The 14,357-nt window shown below is 40.6% G+C and overlaps 1 protein-coding gene across 1 annotated transcript in view; it reads left to right on the top strand.

Annotated features, from left to right (window-relative positions):
- The first annotated feature begins 98 nt into the window (after positions 1-98).
- Exoc5 (exocyst complex component 5) overlaps positions 99-14,357 on the top strand; it is a 51,995-nt gene continuing 37,736 nt past the window's right edge. The window contains exon 1 of the mRNA XM_021203495.2: positions 99-380. Within this exon, the coding sequence (XP_021059154.1) occupies positions 354-380 (27 nt within the window). The 5' untranslated portion in view covers positions 99-353. The remainder of the gene's footprint in view (positions 381-14,357) is intronic.

The raw sequence follows: 14,357 nt of genomic DNA, 5'->3' as shown, positions 1-14,357 counted from the left end.
ACGCGTCACCCCGTCGCAAACGAGCGCCTCCGCGGCCGGCCCGCCGCTCGCTCCTTTCGCCCGCCCCGCGGAGTCCGCCGGGCGCGCGCAGCCCCACTTCCGGCGTGCGAGGCGGTGACAATGGGAGCGGCGCGGGCGGCGCCGGGAGGCAGCTGACAGGCGTCTGCGGCTCCGCTTCATGGCTGCTCTCCCCTCTCTGCCTTCGCTGTGTGAGGACCCGGCCAGCCCGCAGCGGTGCGCAGCCCGGGCCGGAGGCGGTAGGCCGAGCTGGGACTGGTGAGCGGCGCCGCTGAGGCGCAGCATGTGAAGCGGAGACGGCCTCGAGCGCGGGGCGAGCCTCTCAGCCGGCCGGCATGGCCACGACGGCCGAGCTCTTCGAGGTGGGTCCCGGGGCTCGGCGGGCGGCGGCGGGGGAGGGGCGGGCGGCGGCGGGACGCTGGGCCGGCTCGGGTGGCAGGGCGGCCAGACGTCCCGGAGACCGGACGGGCAGTGGGCAGGGCCGACTCGGGAGCCCAGGGCCGGCGAGCCCGGGCTTGCTGTGCGGATCCTGGCGACGGTGCTACGGGGGGCATCTGAATGGAGACTCTGGGGGGCTCCTCCGGGCCGAGGTTCCGACAAGCAAAGAAGCGGCCCTGGGGTGCCTGCCGGTTTTGCCTTCCAGTCGAAAAGGCTGGGAGGATTCCTTTAAGGACAATAAGGGCCTACTTAGCCTCAGCACCGAAGGGAAGCGACACATCTTACTGCCTTTCGTTGCTGTGGAGCCATCCGACTGCTAGTTAAAGGATCCTTGGGCTGCGAGAAGCTGTGGGGGCGTCCAGGTGCATTTCTTGAGTGTTTCGATATTGAAACTTGACAGTTGGATTTTTGTGGCGTGTCAGTGTCAGAAGCGGTGAGGTTTGAGATAATGGAATGGGGTTACAAGACAATGAAACAGTATCTTCTTGTGTGGGGAAAAAAATAGAAGTAGTCATACGAAGACAAATGAGGAATACACCCTCTCTCCCCTTTGGGGCGTGATTACTTCATAGCAGCAGAAGTGTAAGTTGTAGAGAACACTGCAGTTCACAGTTAAGGATGTCACCATAGGTGAAAATTGTATCCGTTTGGTTTGAGCGTCAGCGTGTTTTGTGGCTTGAATTTTAAATGCCATGGTCTCCATTAAAAAAAATCTAACTCTTCAGTTACTTTTTTTTGTTACTGAACGTTGACTTGCAGTCATCCCTAGCATAGATACTGCATTTGTTCAGAGAAATAGCATGCCTAAATTGTAAGTTGTAATGAAAGTGATTTGAGTAAAAGGTTATAATTACACCTAGGAAAAATTTATTGCTGTTCCTCAGATGTAAATGTCTGGAGATATTTAACATTTGCTTCACCAGTCATAAAATTCTGCTATCTGTTCATGTACACCAGTCCAAGGAAACAAGTCTTAATACTCTGAACATTAACTATGTATCCTTAGTCAAGATACTAGGTAATTCTGTAATTTCTTGTTTCAATTTTTACATCTTATGGGCTTTGGGATCTTTAAATAATATGTTTCATGACAAGCTAATTATTAACAGAAAAACAGTATATTATCCTACTGTTATAATGAATTCTCTTTAACATTCACAATTTCCTCTTGGATCATATTATATTTTCTTCTTTAAAAGTATGTCTAAGATGTCTTCAGTAACTTATTTGAAAATGTGTTTTCTTTCTCAGGGGTGAAGAAATGGGGGAGGGGTGAAGAAATTTGTATTTTGTTCTCTAGGTCTTGTCATTTAGTGGAGTTGTTAAAGTTGTTTAGCTTAGTGACAACAGTTCTGTAAGAGAAAGCCAATGATGATACAGTAATCGGAAGATTCGTAGAACACACAGGCATATTGATAGGTCTCATAACTTGAGTGATCCCAACTCTGTCATTTGTAGTTGTTGTTTCATCAAAATTAGAAACATAATAATAGTTACAATGAAGTAGTACCAGTTATGCATAAGTAAGTCCGTTTGTCCTTTCCTTGAGTCTAACCCTGTACTAGGCTCTGCTTGTGAATAAACCTTCATTCTCCAATTGAAAAAAAGTTGACTTTTTTTTTACTATAGAAAGGGGAGAAGGAAAAAGGCCCCCAGTGTCTGCTGCCATTTCCTGCAGCTACTGCTACAAATATGGGTTGCAGATTAAGTCGGGCCAAGTCTTTCTCTCCTACTTCCCATGCTAAGTCACAGCGGGGAGCAGGGGAAAACAGAGCAGGGTGTAGTCAAGGATATTTTGTTTTTGTGCATCCTGGTTTTCATGTACTTCTAAATAGAATTGGACTTCCATTTTCCACATTAGAGAAATTAAGTGGCAACAAAGCGGAGCTTTGAATCTATGAAATTTCATTGCTAACTCTGCTTTTTATAAAATCTTATTACTGGTTTGGTGACTCATCCTTTTTTAACAGACAACTTCTGACAATCAAATCAAACTGTAAATCTTTCCTCAGTTGACAATGATTTATTAATAGGTGACTCAGTTATTACAATAATGTATATCCTGGAAGTTGCCCAGAATACCTTCTTAGTTTCATTCCTTGCTGACAGGTCTTTCTGAAGGAATTTGTCTGTGGTGTTTTTAAGTAATAAACTCTCAGGATGGCCTATCTGAACTGACATTCCTCAGTGGTTTGGATTAATGACATAGTCAGCATATTAAACCATGGCTTGGGTGGTAAATTCTTCTGTTGCTGCCTATATTGCCCTTTTTTACGCACTACCGAAGATATTTCCTTCTCTTTTGTTGACTGTCTCTCCTGTCATTCTTACTGATTCTTCACATTTCTCTTAGCAGGTTACATTTTATAGGAGAGTTCTTTGTTAAAAACCAGGGCTAGTTATTCATTCAATAAATATTTTTGAGTACCTATCAACTTCAAGATAAACTGCTAAAATTAACAACATTGAATGTCTCATCAGACATGCCACAGAAAAGTCTGTTCATTGGTTAGAAGATCCTGAAGTAAAAAATTATAGTTGGGGTAGACAGATGAGTTAAGTGATAACATGGTGCAGAGGAAGGTCAGACTCCTTCTCCTGGGGTAATTAGGGAAAGTCCCACATACTAATAGTATCCCAAGTTAGGTGTTAATACATGAGAGTAGAAACTTCAAGCAGGAGGGTAACTCCAGCTTGTAAGGGGAAGGGTATTTAAGAAATATTGAGAAGAGGGCACTCTGTGTTTTTGTGTGTGTGTGTGTGTGTGTGCATTTGTGTGTGAAGAAAATAGTAGTGGTTCAGGACAAGTGTTTCGAGATGAGAGAATTTGAGGAAATTTTAAGAAAGCTTTTGTAGATCATATGTAAAGGAGCTGATGACTTTTTCCTAGTAGGCTTACGTGAGTCATAAGACTTTAATGTTATTGTGAAGAATGACTTTCAGTGAGGATTATTGATAGTCTATCATTGTTACTTATAACTGTTCTTGTCATTTGGCAATCCTTCCAAATTGTCTGTTTTTGATTATTTAACCTAGAGGTAAAAATTCTTAAACTAATTTAATGGAGACAGAAAAATCAGGATTTGCGAAGGCATTTTGGAAAAGAATGAAGAGAATTTGATTACTGAGGAGTTAGTTTATGTGTGTGAAGTTGGGAAAGGAGGTGGTTGATGATGCATTAACCACAGCAAAGAAAAGAAATGATATGATAATTGTGTGTTAAGGAGAGAAGGAATATGTTTTTGTTTGTTTGTTTTTAAAGTATATGCTAGGCTGGATCTAGTGGGTGGTCTGCAATCCCACTTACTTTAGGGACCACTGCAGGGTTGCTAGTTGAAGACAGTATGGGACAACTTAGATTCTTGTCTCAAAATGAAAAGCAAAAAAGGTTGAGGTTATAGCTGAGTGCTTGACTAGCTCATAGAGGGCACTGAGTTAAATCCCCAGTGTTGCAAAGAGGAGGGAAAATGTATAGATTAAAGCTAGGGATTGTAGCACATACCTGTAATCCCAGCCTTGGGAAGTGAGGTGGGCAGAATTAGGAGTTCAAGATATACTTGGCTAGAGTGAGACCCTTTTTCAAAACCCTAAAAATAAACAAAACTACCCAACTAGTTGTAGCAGTTTTGAAATTATTGCTTTATATGGAGAATAACCTAGGCCTGGGAGTGGATGGCACTCCTCAGCTATACTATACGTCTCAGCAGCTGGATGGGGGGGGGGGGCAAACTACCTATCTCCTTTGTCCCTGCATCCTCTCGTCTGTAGCATGGCTAAGAGGATAATCGTTTCTACTTCAGAAGGTTATTTTGAAGATTACTTTATGTTTCTATCTATGGGTAGAGAGAATGAAGATTTACCTTAAATTTGACAGCCACCCGTCGTGGTGGCACACGCCTTTAATCCCAGCACTCTGGAGGCAGAGGCAGGCGGATCTCTGAGTTCAAGGCCAGCCTGGTCTACAAAGTGAGTTCTAGGACAGCCAGGACTACACAGAGAAACCCTGTCTCGAACCCCCCAACCCCCCCCCCCAAAAAAAAACAATGGTAGCCACTTGGAATTTAAGTGAATTAATAGGAAGGAGGGACCTGGCAGGGTAGCACATACTTGTGATTATGGAATTGGGGTTGCAGAAAAGGAAGAGTGTGAATTTGAAGGCAGCTTGAGCTACATGGCGAGGTGTTAAAAAAAAAAAAGGAAGAAAAAATGAGATTGAGGGTCTCTTAACTTTTCAGAGGTGACTGAAATCATCCCAGAGAGAGAGGTAGCCAACTACAGTGAGAGAGAATTGAAGTGACTGGAAGGTTATAGTCATGTTGTCTACAAGATTTATCACCCTCCAACACTTCCTCGTGGGTCTGTGCCTTTTCTTGAGTTTGAGAGTTGAAGTCAGGCATTTATTGGGTGAGAGGAAACACACACATGGCAACAGACACACAGACTTCTCAGAGCAGAGGCGGACATGGAAAGCCAAATTTCCTCCAAGATATTTTAAACTCAGTAATAACACAAACTTGGAACCTCTGATATTCTCATTTCTTGGAATTGAAATTAAGTAAGATGAGATGAAAGAGTTGAGCTATGGTGATATTTAAAGATCATTCTTGCTTTAAAATTTTAAATCGAATTCTGTGATTCTCTTCAATCATTTAAAAGATACCATTACATTCTTTACTTTTTCTTTGGAACCTGAAATATCAGATATTTTTCAGAAATAAAACACATTCTCTCATGGGAAAGAGATTTTACTTAATATAACCTAAGAAAATTGATGCATTTTAACTACCACCATTGAGTCTTTTAAAACATTGACAACTCCTTCATTACATTTCCACATCTTGTATAGGTAGTTTACAAAACTTTTGAAGTTTGTCTTGATTTTGTATATTAATGTGCTTTATTTTTCTGCCTTTCCGAATTAGTTTGAGATCCATTTTTGTAATCTGAGGATTTTATCATGCTTTTTAAATCGCCAATAATTAATAGAGTTTATTAATTTATAGAAAATAGGACTGGAGAGATGGCTCAGAGGTTAAGAGCACTGACTACTCTTTCAGAGGTCCTTAGTTCAATTCCCAGCAACCACATGGTGGCTCACAACCATCTGTAATGGGCTCCGATGCCCTCTTCTGGTGTGTCTAAGACAGCTACAGTGTACTCATCATATATATAAAATAAATAAATAAATTTTATGTCATTAAAAATTGAATGGAAATAGAGAAGAGGACAAAATCATTCACTTACAGTGTTATTGTTGGTTAGGCTCATATTTCTAATATATCTTGTATATTATATATTGTATATTAGACCATGCACATACACATAATAGAAGGCAAAAATGGATGGGTGACAGAAGAGAGACTGAAGTAAGCATGTAATATTAGTTAATGAACTCCCACCCTCAAGTTCCTTTATAAGTGGAATGAATCTATTCATGAAGGTAGAGTTTTCGTGATCTAAACACATTCAGTTATACCTAATCCCACAACACTGCTTCATAGGGAAGCATTACATTTCCAACACTTTTTGGGAAACAGTCAAAGCTAGAAGTTGTGTTAATAGGAAGAAGGCATCCTGTAGAATAAGTTACATGACCACAAGTTAGGTAGCTGGAGTGGTGTGAGTTGGAATCGGCTGAAAGGCTGATGGGAGTCTGACTATTTGAGGAAACAAATCAGGGTGGGTGGCTCAAGATGAGCTCTAAAGCTCACAGAGAATGTGAACTCAATTGGGATTGCTTAGGGAAGTTTCTGAATAAAAGGAAGGAAGCAGTGTTTTAATGATTTCTTGGCAGAAATAAGCATCACAAATGTAAGGGAAATAGGCAACAGGCAGTAGTTGAATTTAGTTTTGTTGGCCTAAAAGAATACGAAAATACTGGACTGAAATTTTCTATTCTTCCACCTAAATTGTGGGGGAATTACTCTGGTTTCTTTGAGTGTGTGGATCGTTTGCACGTTATATTATCTATTTTGGAGTTAGTGGTGTAGGAAAATTAAAGTTGGTTGGATTTGTGTCAGTGGATTTGTATTCTTGTTTAAAAGAGATAATTTCCAAGAGATTTTCAGTAGGCATGAGCAAAATTGCTTTGCTTTGTCTTTCAGTTGCTAATGTTTACACAGTAATCAGTTATGTGGAATTAAATAGAATGTGATAGCACATAGTACTTTGACTTGTTGCAGCTTTCCTGAATCAAAAAAATTTACTATAGGCAAGCAAAAGGTGTAATATAAACCTTTTTTATGTTTATGAAATTCAAAAAGGTTGTTTTCTTGTTCATTTTGTTTGTTTTGTGAGAAGCCTTTTGGGAGGACATGGCCTGTTCTTTTTCTATAACACCAACCTGGTTTTTTAACTACATGCTTTTTATTTCACTCTGATACTGTCTTAGTCAGGGTTTCTATTCCTGGACAAAACATCATGACCAAGAAGCAAATTGGGGAGGAAAGGGTTTATTCAGCTTACACTTTCCACATTGCTGTTCATCACTAAAGGAAGTCAGGACTGGAACTCAAGCAGGTCAGAAAACAGGAGCTGATACAGAGGCCATAGAGGGATGTTACTTACTGGCTTGTTCAGCCTGCTCTCTTATAGAACCAAGACTACCAGCCCAGAGAAGGCACCACCCACAAGGGGACTCCCCTCCCCTTGATCAGTAATTGAGCAAATGCCTCACAGCTGGATCTTGTGGAGGCATTTCCCCAACTGAAGCTCCTTTCTCTGTGATAACTCCAGCCTGTGTCAAGTTGACACAAAACTAGCCAGTACAGATACCTAATGGACATCTATAGTATGATACATGCAGAACAAAACTCTTCTTTCCTTACTCCCTTACCCATCTCCTTCCCTGGTTTCTTCCAACTCAGTAAAAAGTACCACTGCATCGTTGTTCAGACCATAAACCTTTAAGAAAATTCTATTTCCCATTTCCTCCTTTCTTTTCACTTCCATCCCTTTAGCAGAATATAAATGCCTCCCTTAAGATTGATTATAAGAAGCCAGCCAGGCATGGTGGCGCACGCCTTTAATTCCAGCACTCGGGAGGCAGAGGGCAGGCGAATTTCTGAGTTCGAGGCCAGCCTGGTCTACANAGTGAGTTCCAGGACAGCCAGAGCTATACAGAGAAACCCTGTCTCGAAAAACCAAAAAAAAAAAAAAAAAAAAAAAAAAAAAAGATTATAAGAAGTCATGTCTCAGCACCTGGGAGGGGCTTTCTGCCACTTTCATCTCTTGACAGTGTTGTCGGTTGCATCCTCTTTTTTTTTTTCTCTTGGATTTTTTTTTTTAATTAGATATTTTCTTTATTTACATTTCAAGTGTTATCTCCTTTCCTGGTTTCCCCTCTGAAAACCCCTATCTCCTCTACTCTTCCACTGCTCATCAATCTACCCACTTACTTCCTGGCCCTATACTGGGGCATAGAGCCTTCACGGGACCAAGGACCTCTCTTCTCATTGATGACCGTCTAGGCCGTCCTCTGCTACATATGCAGCTGGAGCCTTGTGTTTTCTTTGGTTGGTGGTTTAGTACCTGGGAGCTCTGGGGGTACTGGTTAGTTCATATTTTTGTTCCTCCTATGGGGCTGCAAACCCCTTCAGCTCCTTGGGTCCTTTCTTTAGCTTCTCCATTGAGGACCCTGTGCTCAGTCCAATGGTTGGCTGAGAGCATCCATCTCTGTATTTTTCAGTCACTGGTAGAGCCTCTTAGGAGACAGCTATATCGGGCTCCTGTCAGCAAGCACTTGTTGGCATCCACAATAGTGTCTGAGTTTGATGACTGTATATGGGATGGATCCCCAGGTGGGGCAGTGTCTGGATGACCTTTCCTTCAGTCTCTGCTCCACACTTTGTCTCTTTAAAACTCCTTCCACGGGTATTTTGTTCCCCCTTCTAAGAGGACCGAAGTATCCACACTTTGGTCTTTCTTCTTTTTGAGCTTCATGTGGTCTGTGAATTGTATCTTGGGTATTCNGAACTTCTGGGCTAATATCCACTTATCAGTGAGTGTATACCATGTGTATACACTCTTTGTGATTGGGTTATCTGACTCAGGATATTTTCTAGTTCCATCCATTTGTCCAAGAATTTTACAAATTCATTGTTTTCAGTAGCTGTGTAGTACTCCATTGTGTAAATATACCACATTTTCTGTATCCATTCCTCTGTTGAGGGACATCTGGGTTCTTTCCAGCTTCTAGCTATTATAAATAAGGCTGCTACATAGTGGAGTATGTGTCCTTACTACATGTTGGAGCATCTTCTAGGTATATACCCAGCAGTGGTATTGCTGAGTCCTCAGGTAATATTATGTCAAAATTTCTGAGGAACCACTGAACTGATTTCCAGAGTGGTTGTACCAGCTTGCAGTCCCACCAGCAGTGGAGGAATGTTGTTCTTTCTCCACATCCTCACCAGCATCTGCTGTCACCTGAGTTTTTGATCTTAGCCATTCTGACTGGTATGNGGTGGAATCTCAGGGTTGTTTTGATTTTCATTTCCCTGATAACTATGAATGTTGAACATTTCTTGGGGTGCTGCTCAGCAATTCGGTATTCAGTTGAGAATTTTGGGTGCCCTTGCATTTGGAGCATAGATGTTCAGAATTGAGAGTTTTTCTTGGTAGATTTTTCCTTTGATAAGTTTGAAGTGTCTTTCCTTATCTTTTTTGATGACTTTTGGTTTAAAGTTGATTTTATCCAACATTAGAATGGCTACTGCAGCTTGTTTCTTGGGACCACTTACCTGGAAAATTGTTTTCCACCCCCTTTACTCTGAGGTGCATTTCCTGTATGCAGCAAAATGCTGGGTCCTGTGTACATATGCAGTCTGTTAGTCTGTGTCTTTTTATTGGGGGAATTGAGTCCATTGATGTTAAGAGATACTAAAGAATAGTGATTGTTTCTCCCTGTTATTATTGATGTTATTTTTACGTTTGTGTGGTTATCTTCTATTGGGTTTGTTGAAAGAAAATCACTTTCTTGCTTTTTCTAAGCTGTAGTTTCCCTCTTTGTCTTGGCGTTTTCCATCTATTATCCTTTGTAGGGCTGGACTTGTGGAAAGATATTGTGTAAGCTGGGCGGTGGTGGTACACGCCTTTAGTCCCAGCACTTGGGAGGCAGAGACAGGTGGATTTCTGAGTTCGAGGCCAGCCTGGTCTACAAAATGAGTTCCAGGACAGCCAAGGCTATACAGTGAAACCCTATCTCACCCCCCCAAAAAAGATATTGTGTAAATTTGGTTTTGTCATGGAATATCTTGGTTTCTCCATCTATGGTAATTGAGAGTTTTGCTTGGTATAGTAGTCTGGGTTGGCATTTGTGTTCTCTTAAGGTCTGTATGAGATCTCCCCAGGATCTTCTAGCTTTCATAGTCTCTGTTGAGAAGTCTGGTATAACTCTGATAGGTCTGCCTTTATATGTTACTTGACCTTTTTTCCTTACTGCTTTTAAAATTTTCCTTGTTTAGTGAGTTTGGTGTTTTGATTATTATGTGACAGGAGGAATTTCTTTTCTGGATCAATCTATTTGGAGTTCTGTAGGCTTCTTCTATGTTTATGGGCATCTCTTACTTTATGTTAGGGAAGTTTTCTTCTATAACTTATGTTGAAGATATTTACCAGCCCTTTACTTTGGGAATCTTCATTCTTCTATACCTGTTATCCTTAGGTTTGGTCTTCTTATTGTGTCCTGGATTTCCTGGATGTTTTGGGTTAGGATCTTTTTGCATTTTGCATTTTCTTTGATTGTTGTGTCAACTTTTCTGTGGTATCTTCTGCAGCTGAGATTCTCTCTTCTATCTCTTGTATTCTGTTGGTGATGCTTGCACCTATGACTCCTGATCTCTTTCCTAGATTTTCTATCTCCAGTGTTGTCTCCCTTTTTGATTTTTTTATTGTTTTTGTTTCCATTTTTAGATCCTAGATGGTTTTGTTCAGTTCCTTTACCTGTTTGGTTGTGTTTCCCTGTAGTTTTTTAAAGGGATTTTTGTGTTTCCTTTTTAAAGTCTTCTACCTGTTTACCTGTGTTCTCTTGTATTTTTTTTTTTAAGATTTATTTATTTATTTATTTATTATATATAAGTACACTGTAGCTGTCTTCAGACACTCCAGAAGAGGGCATCAGATCTTGTTATGGATGGTTATGAGCCACCATGTGGTTGCTGGGATTTGAACTCCGGACCTTTGGAAGAGCAGTTGGGTGCTCTTACCCACTGAGCCATCTCACCAGCCCCTCTTGTATTTTTTTAAGGGAGTTATTTATGTCCTTTTCAAATTCCTCTATCATCATCATGAGGTGTAATTTTAAATCAGAGTCTTGCTTTTCTGGTGTGTTGGGGTAACCAGGGTTCACTGTGGTGGGCGAACTGGGTTCTGATGATGCCAAGTAGTCTTGGTTTCTGTTGCTTATGTTCTTGCGCTTGCCTTTCACCATCTGGTTATCTCTGGTGTTAGGTGGTCTTGCTGTCTCTGACTTTGGCTTGTCCTTCCTGCAAGCCTGTGTGTCAGTACTCCTGAGAGAGTAGTTCTCTCTGGGAGGAATTTGGGTATGGAGAGCTGTGGTACAGGGTCAGCTCTGGGTTATAGACAGAGACCAGAAGGATCCTGTCCCCAGGTTATCCTTGGTTCCTATGTCCTGATGACTCTCTGAGTGTCCCTTTTAGGCCAGGAATTTGAAGAGAAGTGGTGGTCTTACCTGTGCTCGCAGGTGTGTAGGCACTCCTGGGAGACCGGCTCTCTCCTGGCGGTATTTGTATATGTATCTCTGTGGCACAGGATCAGCTCTTGGCACAGAGACCGGAAGATTCCTCTCCGGGGCAGCCCCTTTGTTCCTGTGTCCTGAGGGTTCTGGATGGGTTCCTCTGAGCAGCAGTGGAGGTCCTACCTGCACTCAAGTCCTGTCCTACACTCTGGGAGGCTTGCTCCCTCTTGGTGCTATTTGAGAATCCAGTTGCATCCTCTTAAAAGCAAATACTGAGACAGTTTATTATGCAGCACATTTATTTGGAGGTACCATTGCTGTGAAGAGGTAAGGTGAGGAAGTAAAATAGGACATATGGAGAAGTGAACATCTCTGGCCATGTGTGATGTTCTCACACCTGTGTGAGAAGTTACAAAATTAAAATGACCTGTCACTTTGTGTGGTTTTGACCAGACAGATCATGCCTTTGTATGCCTGTCTCAGTCATTGGCATCATGTTACATTAAGACAGGTATGATATTCAGTGAAATGCCCCTCAGCAGCTGAGGGAATCTCTGAGAACACCACCAGGTAAAAGCACTCCTACCAGCTCAAGTCCCTTTTTTCAGGGAGAACTGGAGGGCACATCACTTTCCACAATAGGCCACTTTTGTGTTACTAGATTCTATACCATATTCATTTGATTAACAGATCCTCCAGCAATCTAATTTGGTCTCAGGGAGGAAAACTAGAAGGTTATTAATAGAATAAATTTTGGGTCTCTTTGTTTCAAATTGCATCTGAGCCTATAACTTTTCTCTGTGATCATTCTGATTCCAGCTTACTTTTAGATAATACTTTTACTAGTTTTACTGTCTAAACTAGTTGACATAGTCTTCTTAGGCTCTTGTGACATTCATTGATTGAGGGAATCGATCTTCCCAACAGAATTGTTTCTGTGACATCTAATATACTACTAGTCTCTGCTGTAGCGTAATAGAACCTCTGCTTCCTTTTGAGGGCCATAGTGATTGCTCCTGCCAAAGGTGGAGGCCAGAAGTGGGCATCAGATCCCTTGGAACTGGAGTTACAGGCAGTTAATTGTGAGATCCCTGACACAGAGTCCTCTGGAAGAACAGTGAGCAGTCTTAACTGCTGAGCCATCTTTCCAGCACATTTAATGCAGTTCCTACTTCCTTTTGGCTTAGACAAAAGCATTTCTCCTTTGGTACCATGATATCTTTCACTGCAGACATGAGATGGGAACAATTAGCAGATAGAGTAGGCAGGGGAGTTTGTACTTTACTTTTTATTCCTAATCCTAATAACTTTTCTCTTGAGAGATCAGCATTAAAGCTTTTTAATTTGGACTATATCCTGCAGCTTAAGAGACAAGAGAGTACCACCTCTGAACTGGCACTTTTGTTACACCTGCAGTATAGGTCTAGTTGGGCTATTATAATAAATCTGAGTCCTCTGTCCCGTGTTTATCTTATCTCTTATCTGGCCATTATTGAGAGAATACAATACAACACATTAAAGATAACATCAAAGCTGTGTTGATGTTTTATTAAGGAATAAAAACAGTACCTTCTTGGGTTAATTTGACCAAGAGTGAGCCCAAATTTCAGTTCTCTGCTTTTCTCCCCATGTCTGTAGTCTGGTTACTGGCCTACTACTTATCTGTGATCTTTCTGTCCCTGTTACTTTTAAGTTGTGCCTTGTGTCTATTTTTGTATCCAAATCTGTGCCTGTCCCTAACAAGGGGCTTTGTTCCATATTTATTGAAAAGCACAGGAAACATGGCATGTGAACAGAATCAGAGACACTTTCATAGAAATCTTTAACAGAGTATTACAAGACAAGTTACTTTACTGGCTCCAGGTGACTCTTGAATAGCAAACACTACTGTAAACAGACATCATTAAGCTATATCCAGATTGCTTCCAATATTTATGGATGCTTCCAACGTCTTGGCTGCTTTCAGCAAATGATTACCACAACACACATGCACAAGTATATTACTTTGGGTAAGGGTAGAAGACTTTGTTCATTTATTTTTGTGTGTATTCTATAGAATTTTGTTTTTATTATGAGGCTTGTGTTTGAGTTCTTATCACACTCTAGTTTAAATTTATATCAGCTTAAACTCAATAAATTACTAACAGTGTTCTACATTCATCTCATTTATCGTTAATATCACAAAATTACATTTATATATTGTATGCCCCAAGCGTAAGCTTATAACCTTTGAAATATATTAATCTGTTAAATTTTGTAAAAAACCAAAATATCAAAATGTACCCAAGGTTATTATTGTTTAGACTACCTACCTGTTAATTTACCTTTATTAGAACTTTTATTTCATGTCTTAGATTATTAGTGCCCATTTATTTCATCTTATATTCTGGGCAGGTCTAGTGGTAATACACTCCTATATCTATCTATCTATCTATCTATCTATCTATCTATCTATCTATCTATCTATGATTTAAATCTAGGAAATTTTAAAAAATATTTATGTATATGAGTACACTGTAGCTATCTTCAGACATACCAGAAGAAGGCAACAGATCCCATTACAGATGGTTGCGAGCCACCATGTGGTTGTTGGGAATTGAACTCAGGACCTCTGGAAGAGTAGCCAGTGCTCTTAACCACTGAACCATCTTTCCAGCCCTTAAATCTAGAAACATTTTAATTTCTCCCTTGCTTTTGAATACTGATGTTGCTGGGTATAAGATTCTTTGACAGTGTTTTGTTTAGCACTTTGAACTGATTAGCATCAGCTTCCAGTGTGATATCAAACCCTGCTAATCATCTTAGGGGACCCTATGACCTCATTTTTTCATGCTGCCTTCACAAGTCTTTGCCCTTCAGAAGTTTCAAAGTGCTGGGATCTCAGGCATGCATCATTGCCTAACATGCATATTTGCTCGTTTGATTGGACCTTCTACTAAACAGTTGTAACAATGCTTTCTCTGAGAAAATTTAATATGCTTGTTATCAGTGTATACATGTTTTCTTGTTTCATTGAATGTTGCTTTATGTGATTTTTTTTTAATAAAACATAGCTTCTTATCTAAGTTTACCTGTTTTGTTAAGTGCAGTTTCATTAAATATTTATGTAAGTTGTTTTCAGTATTACACACAATACTTAGTTATTCCAGAATCTTTTGTTTATATATGCATTTCCTTGCAATTTTATTTCATTTTAATTACTGTT

The sequence above is a fragment of the Mus pahari genome, chromosome 8, assembly GCF_900095145.1.
Source record: "Mus pahari chromosome 8, PAHARI_EIJ_v1.1, whole genome shotgun sequence".
NCBI classification, from domain to species: Eukaryota; Metazoa; Chordata; class Mammalia; order Rodentia; family Muridae; genus Mus; species Mus pahari.
The sequence above is the reverse complement of the archived record's forward strand: the minus strand, read 5'-3'. Positions and strand labels throughout refer to the sequence as shown.